Source organism: Nicotiana attenuata, chromosome 6 (assembly GCF_001879085.1).
Source record: "Nicotiana attenuata strain UT chromosome 6, NIATTr2, whole genome shotgun sequence".
Lineage (NCBI taxonomy): Eukaryota > Viridiplantae > Streptophyta > Magnoliopsida > Solanales > Solanaceae > Nicotiana > Nicotiana attenuata.
Window position 1 is genome coordinate 47,019,313 of NC_031994.1, and position 17,133 is coordinate 47,036,445.

The 17,133-nt window shown below is 36.7% G+C and overlaps 1 protein-coding gene across 1 annotated transcript; it reads left to right on the forward strand.

Annotated features, from left to right (window-relative positions):
• On the forward strand, positions 12,031-12,618 carry LOC109227811 (uncharacterized mitochondrial protein AtMg00810-like). The gene has a single exon (XM_019393006.1). The coding sequence runs from the start codon at positions 12,031-12,033 to the stop codon at positions 12,616-12,618; it is 588 nt and encodes a 195-aa protein (XP_019248551.1).

Genomic DNA, 17,133 nt, shown 5'->3' on the forward strand with positions numbered 1-17,133 from the left:
GACTAGGCTGGAATCCAAAATGCATGGCACGATCAATGGAATCAGCCTTTCCACTCAGATAAGTCCTGTCCTTTTTCTCTTCATTACAACTCATTCGTTTTCAGAGTTTTTCTATCCTCAAAACCTTCGAGGTCATTGCATTTCATTCTCTTGAAGTCTGTCTATAAGATGTTTCAGTGTCAGTTCTATTCAAAAACAAAAGAAGGACGTCAAAGCTAACTACCAGCTTCCCAGTTATATGGCACAACAAGGTTAGGACATATCAAAAGAAAGTAAAACATGAAGGACCAATGAAAATCAGTGGAATAATCAGATGGTTGTGAGGGAGAAGCAAAGTTCACAAGAAGGGAACAGAAACACCAAACAGTAATACGAGGTAAAACATTTGGGTCATCAAGATCAGAGGGTTGAAAGTCAATCGGGAAGTCGTGGCAAGTCAAAGCAAGTCCAAAGAAGCAAGTCAGAGCAAAGTCGGAAGCGGGAGAATGGCCAACAAGAATGCCAACAGCTAACCACCATTTTACATTAACAAATTTTTCTTTGATTGGAACAGGGGCAGAAAATTTTCTTTCATAAGCAGGAGCCCGCCTGGATAACAAGGGAATACATTTTCAAGCATCGCAATCAGGAGCCCACCTGGAAAACAAGGGAATACATTTCAAGCGCAGCAGTCAGGCACCCACCTGAAGAACAAGGGAAGTATAATGCAAGTTCTATCTTTCAAATTTAATATTTGGTAGCACAACACGCCCAGTTATCAAACTGGGGCAGAAATTTTCGTTGTCTTGTATGTTTGTCGCAAGCAGGAGCCCACCTGAAGAATAAGGGAATATCTTTCAAATTCAGCAAACAGGAGCCCACCTGGAGAATAAGGGAATATCTTTCAAAAATTCAGCAATCAGGAGCCCACCTGAAGAACAAGGGAATATCTTTCAAAATTCAGTAAGCAGGAGCCCACCTGAAGAATAAGGGAATATCTTTTCAAATGCAGCAAGCAGGCACCCACCTGGAAAACAAGGGAAGTACGATCCAAATTTTAGCCTTTAATTTTGATAGTTGATAACATGATGTGCCCAGTCACCATACTGGGGCAGAAAATTTTCTTTGTTTGTCTATTTTTGTTGCAATCAGGAGCCCACCTGGAGAACAAGGGAATACTTTTTCAAGCATTGCAATCAGGAGCCCACCTGGAGAATAAGGGAATACTTTTCAAGCGTCGCAATCAGGAGCCCGCCTGGAGAACAAGGGAATACTTTTTCAAGCGTTGCAATCAGGAGCCCACCTGGAGAACAAGGGAATACATTTTCAAGCATCGCAATCAGGAGCCCACCTGGAGAACAAGGGAATACCTTTTCAAGCATCACCGTCAGGAGCCCACCTGGAGAACAAGGGAATATCTTTCAAATCGCAAGCAGGAGCCCACCTGAAGAATGGACACATATTTCAAATTATAGTAGTCAAGCAATATCAGGAGGAATGGCAAAACATCGCCAAGGCAACAACAAGAATTCCATTGGAAGAATACAAGATACAAGTTCAAAGCAACACAAGAGCAAGTTTGAAGACATAGATAGGATTTTTTGTAACTCATAGATCATAGCTTAGGCTAGCTTCTTTTTATTTTTGACACGATGTAATAAGGAGGTCAGCGAGCAGTAACAGCAGTAACAGCAGTGAAATCATAGCTCCTGGTAGTCCCAGCTATTAGACATTCCTGAACAACACTGACCTGATTCCCATTTAGCCCGGGATATGTAGGCAGCCTCTGAAGCAGGGTGCGGTCAACTCTTTCAAAATGCTTCACACGGAATATGCGAACGGGCAAAAATCTCTTATTTCCGCTCACTTGTCTTTGCACGAAAACTCTTCGTGTTTCCGGGCAAAGAGGGGCAGCTGTGAGCACGTGATTTTTGCCCTAAGCAAATTATTCCAAGAGTTTCAAATAAAATGATTTTACATTTTTATGAATTTTGTTGCATTTTTGTGATAATTGGTTGCATAATAATTCATATTAAAAAATACAAAAATATGCATTTACATTAGGAATTTAATTTCACATTTTGGTATTAAGTAGGTATTAATTCATTTTAGAACAATTTAAAGAAAATCACAAAAATAGTTCTTAGAATTTTAATTGATAACTGTTGCATTCATCTTTAAATATAATTTTTAAAAAATTTTAGGAGTTAAATGGTGTAATTAGATTTTTATCTTAATTTTTACATTTTTATAAGATTAGAAAAATACAAAAATACAAAAATGAAAACAAAGCAAAAGAAATAAAATACAAAAGCAAAAGAAATGAAATAAATTGAGTAAAAATTGGGCTGTAACGTTTAAAGTTGAGCCCAAAATACACGGACCCCTGAACAACCAGCCCAATTCTATCTCCCCTACCCGGTCCAAAATCAGGGGTTTGAGACAATTAAACGACGTAGTATTGAAGCCATGCTACGTCGTTTTGAGTTCAAGATTAAAGAAAAGATCCTGGCCTTCCATCCAATCCAATCCAAGGGCGTAGATTAAACCCTCAATTTTGATAAAATAACCCTCAACCCTAAAAATAAAACATAAGTCATCTTCATCGTATACTCCTCCTCCGCCGCCGACATCGCCGGAGCCCTCACCGGCGGGAAACGTAACCTACGCTGATAACCACCAAATTCACACCATAGATCCACCATGAAGCCCTCTTTCCATCCCTACCATCGGTTTCCCTCGAATCTTGCCGGAGTTCGTCGAATCTCCGGTTGAAATTTTCCGGCCATGATGCCGGTCACTCCTTTTGACCCCAAATTAACACCTTGATACCTCCGCTTCTTCCTTTATCCAACCCCCATAGTATTTCCCCTCGAATCTGCCCGAGATGCTTCGAATATTAAATCAACTTGGCCGGAAAACCCCAATTTTTCTGAAATTCGGTCAAATGGGTACTGCATAACCCTCTCATTATCCTCGTGAAGAAATCGCTTTGGCAAAGGTCAGATGTCCCCAAGAATGTTCACCTTCTGAATTTCTTTGAGCCATTTCAGTGAGTTCCGATATTGTTCCTTTTCTCCTTTGTTTGATTTCTTTTCTTTTTTCTTTTTGTTTCCGTTTTCATGTCTGTTAGTATCTAGTTAAGGTTCATTGTTAGTTTTGATTAAATTTGTTATAATTCTGTGGCATAATCAATTAACGAATTCTTGTTTGTTCCATTTTTTATTTTAGTTTGACTATTAGGTTGAAATTTGTTTCATGATGATTCGATGTTGGTTTTGTTCCTGAACTCATGATAATTCTGTTTTAGACATAGGTTTAGTTCTTGTTTTGTTGAATTTTGAGCAGTTTTGGTTTGAATTGATTTCTGTTAGTATCATTTAATTCAGTTTTAGCTTAATTAGTCAAGTCGTAATTTGTTAGTTTAGTTTGAATCAAGATTAGTTTCCAGTATAGGGATTAGGCATAGAACTGGGGTTAGCTGATGGGGATAGACAAGGGCAGTAATTCTGAGGGGAAGGTGGGGGCATTTTGGGTATATAAAATAGGCTAATAGTAATTACAGCCTAGTTAAAGGGTAGTTTGGGTAATGGAAAAGGGTATTTTAATCTGATTTGGTAATTTTGGAAGTGAGGTAGGGGTAGTATAGGAATTGTAAGGGGTATAGAACCTTCTAGAATAGACTCTAGTGTAGATTTTGGCTAAATAGGTGCACTTACTTGTGAGACAAGTCAGAAATAGGGGGTAAAAATAGAAATAAATAGGGACTAATGTGTAAAAAGTAAAATCTGAAATTCCCTCCAATTATATCTATAAATAGGCAGTCCCTTTACTTGTAAAAGAAGTTTGAGAACCTCCAAATTTCCCCCCAAAAATCCTATCAACAGATCTGATCCTTATTTTGGGATTTCAAATACTTAAGAGCTAAAAAATCCTTTCTTCACTTCTAAAAATTTTGTCCAGAAAAACCAAAAACAGTAGCAAATCAGTAGAAAACCAAAAATTTCACTGTTCGATTGCATTTTGTAGATCAATTTGAAAGACCTTTAGAATTCCTTCATTTCTGTTAAGTTTGAGTTTTATCAAAGTATCCAAAGGTATTTGAGGATTTGTCGAGTGAATCTGAGGCTGTTTCTGAACACTTTGGTTCTGTGTTGTGGCTGTATATGTGAATCTATCTGATTTTGAAGCAATCCTGGATTTTTGAGTCTGTTTTCTAAGCTGTGCTGAGTTACTAGTTGCTGTTGCCATATACTGTTGCTGATTGCTCCTATTTCTCCCCTTGTATTTCCATTTCCAGGTACACCTTTCTGAATCCATTCCAATGTAAATGTGAATCGAAGTTGAAAATGAAGATGATCATCAGCCTTATATACGAAAATGCTTCTGCTGTTGCAATTTATAAGTTTGTTATAATTGGTCAATCAACTTCTATTTAGAGTTATATAGGCAGTGAATGGTATAGTAGATATTTTAGCTCATATAGTTGTGATATGAATTGTATAACAGGACTGTTGGATTACTACTAAAATACTTGATGTTGCTCTAGTCTGCCTTAGGTTAATTTGGATACTTGTTGTCATTGTTTAATAATTTGTATGAAGATCTGGTGTTTGTTAATTGTTAGAGACAGGAGTGTGACTGGAAATGGCTATAGCTGATTTAGGTTATATGTTTAGTATAGAATTCCCAAATATAATAAGGTGATTTGAAATTATACTTCAATTTTAAATAGTTTAATTTTGTCCTTACTAATTTTGATTAATAAAATCAGGAGGCAACTTAAATTGGAAGTCATTTCTAAAGCCTTGAATTCTCATGTATTGATATTTAAAATTAGATCTTGAATCGCTTGATCATTAGTTTAATATTCTCAATTTTGTTTCCTCTAGCCTTAATAGTATTCAAATAGCTCATAGAGAAAATAATCTGAACTAAAGTTGAAATCAGAAAGTTTAATTGTTTTATCAAAGTAAATGCATGAATTACGTTTTTTTTGTAAATCTGGGTAATGTAAAGTTGTGTGTAGATATTAGAATTCAGTGTGAAGGGGAAATTTGGGTCTAACAGTCTATACAGAAGAGATTTGGGCTCCTTTGCAAGTCCAATTCGGCCCAGTAATAGTAGGCCCTAAGGTGAGTCATACAACTCACGCAGGTCCAGCCTTTCACAAGGCAGGACTAATCACATTTCAGCTATGGGCCAAACTTTCTTAGGCCCAAATTATTGTTGGAAGACCATTTGCTTTCATAAAACAATTGATTAGTTAGGAATATGAAAAATTAACTCATAAATATGAAATTGAGTTTTGAATTAGGTAGCGGGTTCAAGCTAAAAGGGTCTTCCCTTTTGTTTGAATTCGGACTTGAATTCGAGGCTCGAATTTATATTCGTGAGTTAATTGACCTTTAGAGACAAATAACACAAAAATAGAGAATTTTAGCTTGCTTTAGATTGGCCTTTTAATAATAAAATGAGATGAGCCTCGCCAAATCAAATACACAATTGTGGGGCCCTCAATTCAAAATACTTAGAATTCGAAACGGGCCGTTTAGCGAATTTTACGGCCTCCCCAAATATAATAATGCGTTAGTCTCTTTAGGCGCGAATTTTAATGACATTACATTCCTAAATTCGGGTGTGCATTTCATGCGACCCAAATCTAAATCCGAAAATGTTGAATAAGAATGTGTCGAGGATCCGAGTACATTTCATGTGACGTGATCCGAAAACACGTTCTTAAACAACGTTCATTTTCTTAAATAAATAATAATTGATAAAAGCGGTAAATAACTTTAAAATCGCAATGTAGGTTAACATGTATTAAAATCAAATTTTTAGCCAAATATAGCAGTTGAGCGACCGTGCTAGAACCACGGAACTCGGGAGTGCCTAACCCCTTCTCCCGGGTTAACAGAATTCCTTACCTGGATTTCTGGTTCGCGACTGTAATACAGAGTCAAACCCTTTCCTCGATTCGGGATACAAACCGGTGACTTGGGACACCATAAATCTCCCAAGTGGCGACTCTGAATCTTTAATAAAACGAATCTCGTTTCGATTGTCCTTTAATTGAAAAACTCCTTTTTTATTATATCCCTTCCCCGGGGTATAGTAAAGCTTCGGAAAAAGGAGGTGTGACAAGTGATAGCTTCTGAGGACCAGGTCCACTTTAGTGACTTTTCAAGATCATTTTTTACTCTTTCCGGATCAGTTTGGAGGTGCTTGTTTTGCTGAGTTTCAACACACATCCTAGTTCTCATAAAATTCAACTCATTTTCAAGCCTAATGTGTTCCTCACTGGCTATCTCTTTTCTTTTTCCACTATTTCCGGGTTTAGACTTAGTTCCTAGTCTGTCCATTGTTTCCCTTGGGTCTGCAATTTCTACCAAGAGATCATCTCTTGTTTTATCAGCTTCCCCTAGTTCTAAGATCAGGTCATCCTTATCCTCCACAAGATTATGATAGGCATCAATCAATATATTAGCTAAATACATAAGTTTCTTAGGAGAGTAGGATTTCAAATTTCTCTGAACATCCCTGAAATTTACCTCTTTGTCGTCATCGTCTTCATCATCATCTGATTGGGCCGTCAAAGCAAAAGTTGAGTCATATTCACTTTCCTTGCTTTCAACTTCTATCATGGAACTATCGCCAGCATCAATTTCATCTTCAGACTCACTAGATAGATCCCCCCATGCTGCAAGAGCCTGTTTCACCACATGGTCAGCAGATCTCTTTCTTTTGAAGTCCTTGAGGGAACCGGGTTCCTCTTAGCTGCTTTCTCAGTGTTGTAATTGGAGAATTCTTGCTTCAAGAGAGGACAGTCTTTGATGAAGTGTCCAGGCTTTCCACACTTATGACAGAGATCATAGTTTTTTAGTTTGCTAGAGCTGCCGTTTTTAGCATTTCTCCATTTCTTCTGACCATCTTCTGAAATTTTTTGGTTAAGTAAGCCATGTCGTTGTCTTCATTACTTGAGTCATTGCTATCAGCTTTGAGTACCAGGTTCTTTTCTTTCTTTGGTTCTCTTCTTTCACTGTCTATCTTCCTCTTCATCTCATAGGTCTTCGGATTTCCAACCAGCTCTTCTATGGTCAGCTCCTGCAAGTCCTTTGATTCAGTAATAGCATTCACCTTGCTTTCCCAAGGGCTAGGCAGAATACTGAGGATTTTCCTCACTAGCTTGTTCCTAGGAACGGTTTCACCAAGTGAGTGTAACTCATTTATGATGGAGGTGAATCTTGTGTGCATATCTTGAATAGATTCATCGTCCTTCATCCTGAAGAGTTCATACTCGGTAGTGAGCATATCAATCTTAGACTGTTTTACTTGGGTGGTTACCTCATGAGCTATTTGCAAGGCTTCCCATATCTCCTTCGCAGTGTCACAAGCACAGATCTATTATATTCTTCAGGTCCTATTCCACATACCAGAATCTTTTTGGCACGAAAATTCTTCTCCACAGCTTTCCTGTCTGCGTCAGTGTATCCTTTACTAGTTTTTGGTATTGAAAATGGAAGTTCTTCCAGTACCTTTGTTGGAACATAAGGACTGTCACATATGACATCCCATAACTCAGAATCCTCAGCCATGATAAAATCATGCATTCTTGTCTTCTACCACCCATAGTATTGTCCATTGAACCTGGGTGGTCGGTATGTAGATTGACCTTCTTCAAAATTTGGTGGAGCAATCATAAGTATCCTTCCTAGGTGTTAGCCTCATAGGAGGAACCCGCTCCGATACCAATTCTTAGTTTGTATGAGCCCACCAAACAGTAGAGTACCTGGTCCTCTATGAGGTTGTACTGAGAATTCCAATAAAATAGTAAGTAAATCAGACGCGGGATTTTTACGTGGAAAAATCCCAACTCAAGGGGAAAAAATCACGACCTACACCTGTAGGCTTTCAACTTTACTAACTTGTAAACACCTATTACAAGCCACTTTGTAATAACTCTATTACAAAGAATTCACCTCAACTAACTTGTGATACTCTTATCACAAGCCACTTTGTCACTCTCTAGTAACAAAGACTTTAATTTATGGCTAAACCTAGTCACAACATAAACTCAGAGAGTTTACGGATTTTACAAGAGGGTTCCTAATCAACGCTTCTAGCTAAGCAGTATAGGAGATACAGGTAAGAACAATCACAAAGTTACAACTCAACTAAGGACAACAAAATACTAACTTTAGGAACTGGTCCGTAGTAGCGTTTAACTTTGTTCTTCAAGCTCTTGAGAATTTTGTTCAAGTTTTTGCAAAAGGCTTGAATGAGAAACAGAAGTGTTCAAGTGATGTTTTGATATAAACTCATTGTTGATACACCTTGATGACATCACCTGAAATGATGTGAGCACTTTAGTTGGTCAAGGAATAAGTGGCCACTGGAAACAGTGCAGTGCAGGCAGAAACAGTGCAGGCAGAAACAGTGCAGGCAGTCACGTCGCTTCCAGCTGTGTCCAATTGACTTCGTACTGCTATGAGGGAACTACAAGGGTATCAGGTCCTTGGTTGGTTCTCTATCTCCTGAAGCTATAGCAGTTCACATTTAGCTGGAATCGGTTAACTTGCAGAGTGTGTCAAGTTCCCTAACTGGTCCTTGACAGTAGGTTTGTTAGATCATCAAAACATAAGGCAAGGACATTTAAAACCTATCACTAGCCTTAACGTAGCTCACTTAGATCGCACCCAAGGTTTCGTCATCCCTAATCTCACCTTTAAACCCTTCGTATTGATCCCCCATATACGTTAGGAGTGATGATGTTCAACAACTACCTAAATATGCACTCTCTCCGAGTAATGCACACTAAATAGGAAAAGTTAATTGAGGGCCCTTCAATCAACAACAATAAGCATATAGTTGAACAAATAGAGAGAATACTATGGCAAATCTATATTAACGTAATGAGAAAATTATCCTTCAACGGGTTCCATCAAAACCCTAGATTATGAAGCATCTACTCATACTCATAATAGCAATATCCAAAGTAATTTGCACAATTAAATTACATAGTAAGGAAAAAGGGATGTAGAAATCAATGCTTCGAACTCCCAAGTAGTGTTTCACGAGCTATTCTTGCCTCCGGTTGCAAAAGTTCTTCAAAGTGGCATTCTTGGGTCTATTTATATGTTTGGGACAAGTCCTAAACGTGTAGGTCAACTCCTAGTCAAGCTGGGAAACAATTAAAACCTTCAAAACTCGGACTGGACCTGGCCTTAGTCCTGGCGTCGCCAGGCTAACGCCAGCCTCAGCTTGGCTTTAAGCTGGCGTCGCCAGGCTAACGCCTGTCTAGGCCTGGCTTTAAGCTGGCGTCGCCAAGCTAATGCCTGGTTGGGCCTGGCTTTAAGCTATCGTCGTCAGGCTAACGCCTAGTTGGGCCTGGCTTTAAGCTGGCCTCGCCAGGCTAAAGCCTGGTCGAGATGGCTTTTGCCCGGCTTCTCCTTTTCACCGTTCTCGAGCGCACTTTCGACGTTTAAGCATCCCTTTAGCTTACTTTCATTTTCAATGCACCTACACATAAAATAGACTCCATTACGCTCGAACAAAGTATAATTTAACATTAAAGCATGTAAAACACAAGGCATATAATGTGCTAAACCATGAATTATAGCCACACATCAGATACATATCTCTTCTACTGATTGTTCAACAATTGTTTCGAACATTTCGTTTAAACTCTATTTTACATATTCCTTCCATACGTAAGAATCTTCTACCTGTTAAAAAATTTACTAAAGATAATGATTGTTTTATTGAGTTTCACTCTTGGGGTTTCTTTGTTAAGGATTTGAAGACCGGGAGACTACTTCTCACATGCCCTAGTGATAGTCCTATTTATCCTCTGGTGGCTTCTTCATCAAAGTTCAGCCCGTCCCCTTCCAGATTCGCATCCTCGTCCGCCCTCTTTGCATCTCGTGAATCAATTGACACTTAGCATGCCCGAGTCGGTCATCCTGGAATTGCTGTTCTAAATTTTTTGCTTTTTATTAAATTTATTTCCTTTAGTAGAAATAATGAAAGGCAATTTTATTGTCCTTTTTGCCTAGTTTCAAAACATGCTACTTTGCCATTTCCTATTAGTCACTCTAAATCAAACTATTATTTTTTTTATTTAATTTATTCCGATGTGTGGAGCTCTCATTGCTTTTCTGTTAGTGGCTATCGTTATTATATAATTTTGGTGGATGATTTTCCACGTTTTGTCTGGTGTTATCCGTTGCGCTTTAAACTCGAAGTTTTTGATTGTTTTCAAAAATTCAAATCTTTAGTTGAAAAATAATTTTCTACTACCATCAAAGCTTTTTGCTCTGATGGTGGTGGTGAGTAGACTAACACCAAATTTCTTAACCTTCTTTCTACTCATGGTATTCATTTCCAGACATCGTGCCCTCATACGCCCCAACAAAATGGAGTGTCTGAACGAAAACACAGACACATTAGTGAAATGGGACGCACGATGGTTTTTCATGCGAAAGCTCCTCATAGTCTTTGGGTTGAGGCGTTTTCTACTGATGTCTTTCTCATTAATCGATTACCATCTCCTTTACATAATAAGTCACCATATGAGTTGATTTTTCATACTCCTCCTAACTATTTTTTTTCCATCCTTTTGGTTGTTTGTGTTATCCTACTCTTCAGGCTTATGGCTGTCATATATTAGCTTCTCTATCTGCTGCGTGTGTTTTTCTTGGTTATAGTCCTAACCACAAAGGTTACATGTGCATGCATTTAACTACAAAAAGAGTTTATATTAGTCATAGTGTTAGATTTGTAGAGCATGTATTTCCATTAGGTTGTGGCTCGAACGATATTCCTTCAATCACCCCTTATTCTTCCCTTATTTTTCCTGCCCCGTTTATGGATATAGATAATTATACTTCCTCCTTTTCAACTTCTCCAACTACTTCCTCTACGCCTCAATCTTCCACCGATACAACTAATCCAAGTTTAACAACTATAGCTTATCAGCCATCTAATTCATCTACCTCATCTTTACCTTCCTCTTCTCATTCCATGATTACGAGAAGTATAGTAGGTACTCATAAACCAAATCCCAAATATGCTCTTCTTACATCTCACCTTGAGTCTCTTCCCATTGAACCCACTTGTTTTTCCTCTACAATTAAAGATCCTAAATGACGTGATACAATGGTAAAGGAATTCAATGCCCTTCTTAAAAATCAAACATGGACTCTTATACCCTACCATCCACATATGAACGTAACTGGAAATAAATGGATTTAACGAGTCAAACAAAAGGCTGATGGGTCTCTTGAACGTTGCAAGGCTCGTTTGTTCGCAAAGGGTTATAATCAACAAAAAGGCATTGGCTTTAGTGAAATTTTTAGTCCAGTTGTTCGTCCCTCTACTATCCGTTTAGTGATCTTTAGCATTATCTCGCGGTTGGGATGTTAGGCAGTTGGATGTTAAAAATGCCTTTTTACATGGTTTTCTCAATGCAGAGGTTTATATGTCTCAACCTCAAGGTTTTGCAGATCCTAAGTTTCCTACTCATGTTTGTAAACTTCAAAAAGTTCTTTATGGGCTTAAACAAGCTCCACATGCATGATTTTCTCAATTTAGCTCCTTTCTTCTGTCTTATGATTTTCATAATAGTCGTGCAGATACTTCCTTATTTGTATTTCATCGTGACTCTCACTATATTATTCTTCTTCTCTATGTAGTGATATTATTGTTAGAGGCTCTAATATAACTCTTCTTAACCGCTTTATTCATATTTTAAAATCTCAATTTTCTACGAATGATCTGGGGCCTCTTCATTACTTTTTGGGTATCCATTTTACAAAAATATCAAATTGACTTCATTTATCTCAAAGAAAATATGCTCGTGACCTCCTTGCCCGAGCATCCTTACTTGGTTGCACACATGTCCACTCCCCTACATTTGGTTCTCGACCATCTGCCTCTGAGGGGGATTTACTTTCTAATCCATCGGAATATCGTAGTCTTGTGGGTGTTTTGCAGTATTTAACTATAACTAGGTCTCATATTTTTTTTGCTGTAAATATTGTCTCTCAATTCATGAGTACTCCTCGTACCATTCACTTTATTTCCATTAAACGAATCCTTCGTTATCTAGCTGACACAATATCTCTTGGCCTTCACATGAAGTCTTCCTCAAACTTCTCTCTCACGGCATACTCAGATGCTGATTGTGCTGGATGTCCTGATACTCGTAGGTCTACTACTGGTTTTGCTATTTTCCTCGGACCAAATCTAATTTCTTGGAGTTGTAAGAAGCAACCTACTGTTTCTCGCTCTAGCACTGAAGCTGAATATCGAGCCTTAGCTCACACGGTAGCTGAATTATCATGGCTCCAACATCTGCTTCGTGACTTGGATATACCTCTCCCTAATCCTCCTTTGGTGCCATGTGACAATGTTAGTGCTTTGTATCTATGCACCAATCCCATTTATCATGCTCGTACTAAGAATTTGGAGATTGATTTTTATTTTATTCGAGAGCGTGTTGCTGCTGGTTCTATATTGGTTCCCTGCGTCTCTACTGATATGCAACTTGCAGACATTCTCACTAAAGGTTTATCTTCTCACCGCCGCTCAGTTCTTCGTGACAAGCTTCACATTTCTACTAATCCATGTTCAACTTGAGGGGGCTTGTTAATGTATTATAGTTTGGTTTGGATAGGAGTGTATCTAACTGCAATTAGATTGAGAGCAGGAGTCTTATTGTTATCTCAGTGAAGAGTTTGATTATAACTAGCTCTGTATCATCTTATAAATAGCAATACAACAGAGCACAAAGGTGCAAAGGTTATTTCTCGACATTAAATAGATAATGAATTTAAATAAAAATCGTGAAAGTTGTAATAGGAGTAATATCATTATAAGAATAACATCAAATCTTTTGAAATGTCATGAAACAAAAAGATTGTCGTATCAATTGAAATGAAGAATATTTTCTGATCAGTGTCTCCACCTACTCAAAACAACAACAACGACGACAACAACAACAACAACAAAAGTTGATGAAATGATGGAAGGTAAACTGGTGAAGAATTGTTTTGGGAAAAATGTTGTCTATATTTGCAAATTGATATAAACCATTGACTTAAAGAGCAACATTGTCCCTATCAGATTTGGAAGCATCCATCAAGTGGCTATGTTTGCATCTCTTACCAATCAATCAACTACTATATATCATATTCGTTTTTTGTTTCTATTCGATTTCTAAGGTAGACATTGTTGACACTGATGCAACTTCAAATCCCAAATAAACATCTTTTATTTTCGTTCCCTTCTTTATTTTCCACCTTTATAAATATTCTTCTATATATTTTCTTTAACCATACAAGTCATTGTGGAAATTATGAGAATAACTTTGTGCTCAACCTCTATAGGCAACAAGGATGTATATTCAATTAATTCCACTCATTTATCAAATTGACACAACTTATACCTATAACAAATCAAGCTTGGTTTATGTGAGTTTCACTAAATAAGAATAAAAGAGAAAAGTTACGGTAAATAATATAATTATGATAAATTTGTTAACCCTAAATCTTATTTATTCCGATTAGGAAGACTACATGTAACGCAAAACCATCAATATATGAATATCTAGGAGTTTACTAGGCAAGTCCACCAGTTCACATCCATTATTGAACTCCATGTGGGGTTCCACATTGTTTTCTTGATTTTCCATATGACATTTGCTCATATACGACAACATACCTAGTGTAGTCCCACAAGTGGGGTCTGCGGAGGATAGAGTGTACGCACACGTTATTCCTGCCTTTAAAAAGGCAGAGAGGCTGTTTCCGGAAAACCTTGGCTCAGGAAGGGGAGAGGGAAGGGGCAATAACAAGCAAACCGATCTGACAACCAAAGTATTTGCTCATATATAGTGCAGCAGGATTTTTCATAATGATATCAAAATTGGAAATATAAAGAAACGAATAAATCATTATAATGACAAGCGTTGCCATTTTTTATATTTGTACTCATATTATTTATATATATATTTAATAAAAATAATTTACGAAGTGGTGTCACGTGAGATCGCTTAGGTAAGGTATGTCTGCCCTGCTCATATTGCGCCATGCCCATGCCCATAACTTCAGCTGTTCAGCATCCATTGACTCGAAGTACAATCTTATAAACTGTATTTTCACTTGGTTTTGTGTACCATCTTTCTGAAATTTCAATTATTTATTCTTGTTTGTTCCAAGGTGATCTTGATCCTAATGGCAGTGGAGGTAGGCACAAATAAAAAAAAACCATAATTTAATTTAACTACCATTTGGAAGCTACTTGACACTTGGAACGAGATTTAATATGAAAAAAGTAAAGAAAGTAAAAGTGAAGAAAGAAACTCTACCTTTGCGAGCTTTGCAAACCACAGTCATTCCTAACTTTTTATATATATATATATATATATGCTTCCCAGATCTCACTATGTAGGATTGTATTGAATTTTTTGTTGTTTTTGTAGAATGGTGTCATCTTGCAGTCTTACCCCTATCTTGTGGAGACATAGAAGTTGTTTCCAATAGACCATCGACTCAGAAAAGCATAAGCACCATATTAATGAAGAGAAAAACAAGAAGCGCAACAACGGGAAACCATGTGAAAGTAGCATAAATAACAACCAGATAGTGAGATGACTGAAATGAAAGAAACACAATACCAACAAAGTACGAAAGTACGTACTAATACTACCGGTATGATAAGGAGAGCACTAAACTAATAGCCCGTTTGGCCAAGCTGCAAAAATCAGCTTATTTTGAGAAGTGTTTTTTTTCAAAAGTGCTTTTCTCAAAAGTACTTTTGGTGAGAAGCAGTTTGTGTTTGGCTAATTAGTTTGAAAAACACTTCTGAGCAGCAATTAGTGTTTGGCCAAGCTTTAAAAAACTGCTTCTAAGTGTATTTTTCTCAAAAGTGCTTCTCAAAAAAGTGCTTTTGGAGAGAAGCTACTTTTTTCTGCTTCTCCAAAACTGCTTCTGCTTCTCCTCAAAAGTACTTTTTTTCCTTCCAAAAGCTTGGCCAAACACCTCAATTTTTGGCTAAAAGTGCTTTTGGCCAAAAAAAAATACTTTTGGCCAAAAAGAAGCTTGGCCAAACAGGCTATAACTAACCTACTACCATAATCCTTGATCTCCGGACCTTATTATCAAGGGTCATGTCCTCGGTTAGCTAAAGCTGCGCCATGTCTTGCCTAATCACCTCTCGCCAATTCTTTTTCTGTCTACCTCTATCTCTCCTTAGGTCCTCCAATGTCAACCTCTCACACCTTCTGACCAGAGTGTCTGCGCTCCTCCGTACATGTCCAAACAATTTAAGCCTTGCTTCCCACATCTCTTCTATTAGGTGTATTATTCAATTCCATTTCACCGAAAAATATTATAAAGTAAACATAATTAAGATAAGATCTTAGAACATTTACAACCGGATACTCAAACTACTTCCTTCAGTTCACAATAAGTGATTTTTTGACCATATTAATGTTTACTATCTCTTCACATAAATACTCCTAACACATACTCCAACACTATTTGCTCCAAGGGCAATGTAGGAAAAAAATAATCAATTCATTCTTGAAATCTAGAAAAATCAGATATTTTAGACCACAAAATAAAGCCAAAAAATCACTTATTGTGGATCGGAAAGAGTAACAAACAAGTTGATTTGTGATAATAAACAGGATGCCGCTGTATATCATTGGGCGTTATAGTAAGTTGACAACTAGCTAGTATAAATATATTAAACTATAGTGGATCGTTTGATAACTGAACAGAACGAAATGGACACAGAGGATTAGTACAGAACCCAAATTAATTTGGAATTAAGAAGCAATTAATTGCTAGTGAAGTTAGGAGAATGATTAAGTAGCTAGGTGTCAGTCTACACGTCTTCCTCTCTTGCTTATGCCTAATTTTCAGCTAAATGTTTCCTAATTAGTGGTTTAAACACTGTTACTATTTCATTAAACAATGTTTTGGATCCTGTTCTATTAATTAAATTGCCAAGTACAAAAAGTCCAATAAGAGGCCATACCTAAATATTTATATCCCACTTGTTTGAATATCTGCAGTCAAAACAAGGCAATATTTTTTTATATCGCAATTATTTTTCTCACTCACCAGTATATATATTAAAATGAAGTATGGCTATTTTAAAACTAGTTTTAGGATTCTGCTTATTAGCTAGGCTGAACTTGGTTCTCCCTAGTAGTCTAGTGACGTTTTAGATATTGTGAGACATTTTACTCTCCTGTTTTCTTTTTCAAGTAGCAAAAGTTAAGTGGGCATTTGCACATAAGAATTGTAAAATTCTGAAAAAAGTGAAATATTTTTAAATGAAAATGGTATTTGAAAATTTAATTTGTGTTTGGACATAAATACAAGTTGAAGTTGTTTTCGAATTTTTATGAGTGATTTGACGTGAAAATTTTAAAAAATAATAATTTGGAGTTTTTCAAATTTTTGAAAAATTCTGAAATTCAATTTCAAGTGAAATTTGAAATTTTCATGGAGAGACCGATTCCAAAAAAAAAATAGTAAAAAAATTTCGGAAAAAAATTGAAAATTTCGGGCCATAAGTATTCCCTTTTTTTTTTTTACTTGGTGTACAAAATTTTGGACTCCTTAACAAAAGGATTCCATATTCAAAGCTCAAACCTGACTAACGATGATAAAGTACTTACCACCATACCACAATCCAGATTGGTGGCAAAAGTTTGTGATTTCCTCTCCAAAACCTAATTATAATCTTTTCTTCTTTAACTTTTTTGTCTTGTACTTCTGCTTCCAACTTGTCCAAGTGGTATGGTTTTTTAAAAGTATTCTCACTGTTTCATTCATTTTTATGTAAGATTAATTAATTACATACAAATGTACTAATTTAACTTCCTATTATACAACAAAAGAAAATCTTCTTTGAGTGTTATTAACTACAACTTGAAAGTTTTGCTTAAAATAGAAATAATATATCAAATTTAAACTTGAACATTTGAGTGAATTTAATAGTTTAAAACATTTTATGATGTTTTAAAATTATAAAAGTATCATATAAATTGAACAGGGGAAACAATTTTTTTTTCTATTAGTAAATATTTAATACATATTATGTAGAATATAATAAGGAGAAATAGTTGTCAAGGCAACC

Coding starts and splice junctions, on each gene's coding strand:
- LOC109227811 (XM_019393006.1), top strand. CDS start 12,031: ATGAGTACTCCTCGTACCATTCACTTTATTTCCATTAAACGAATCCTT.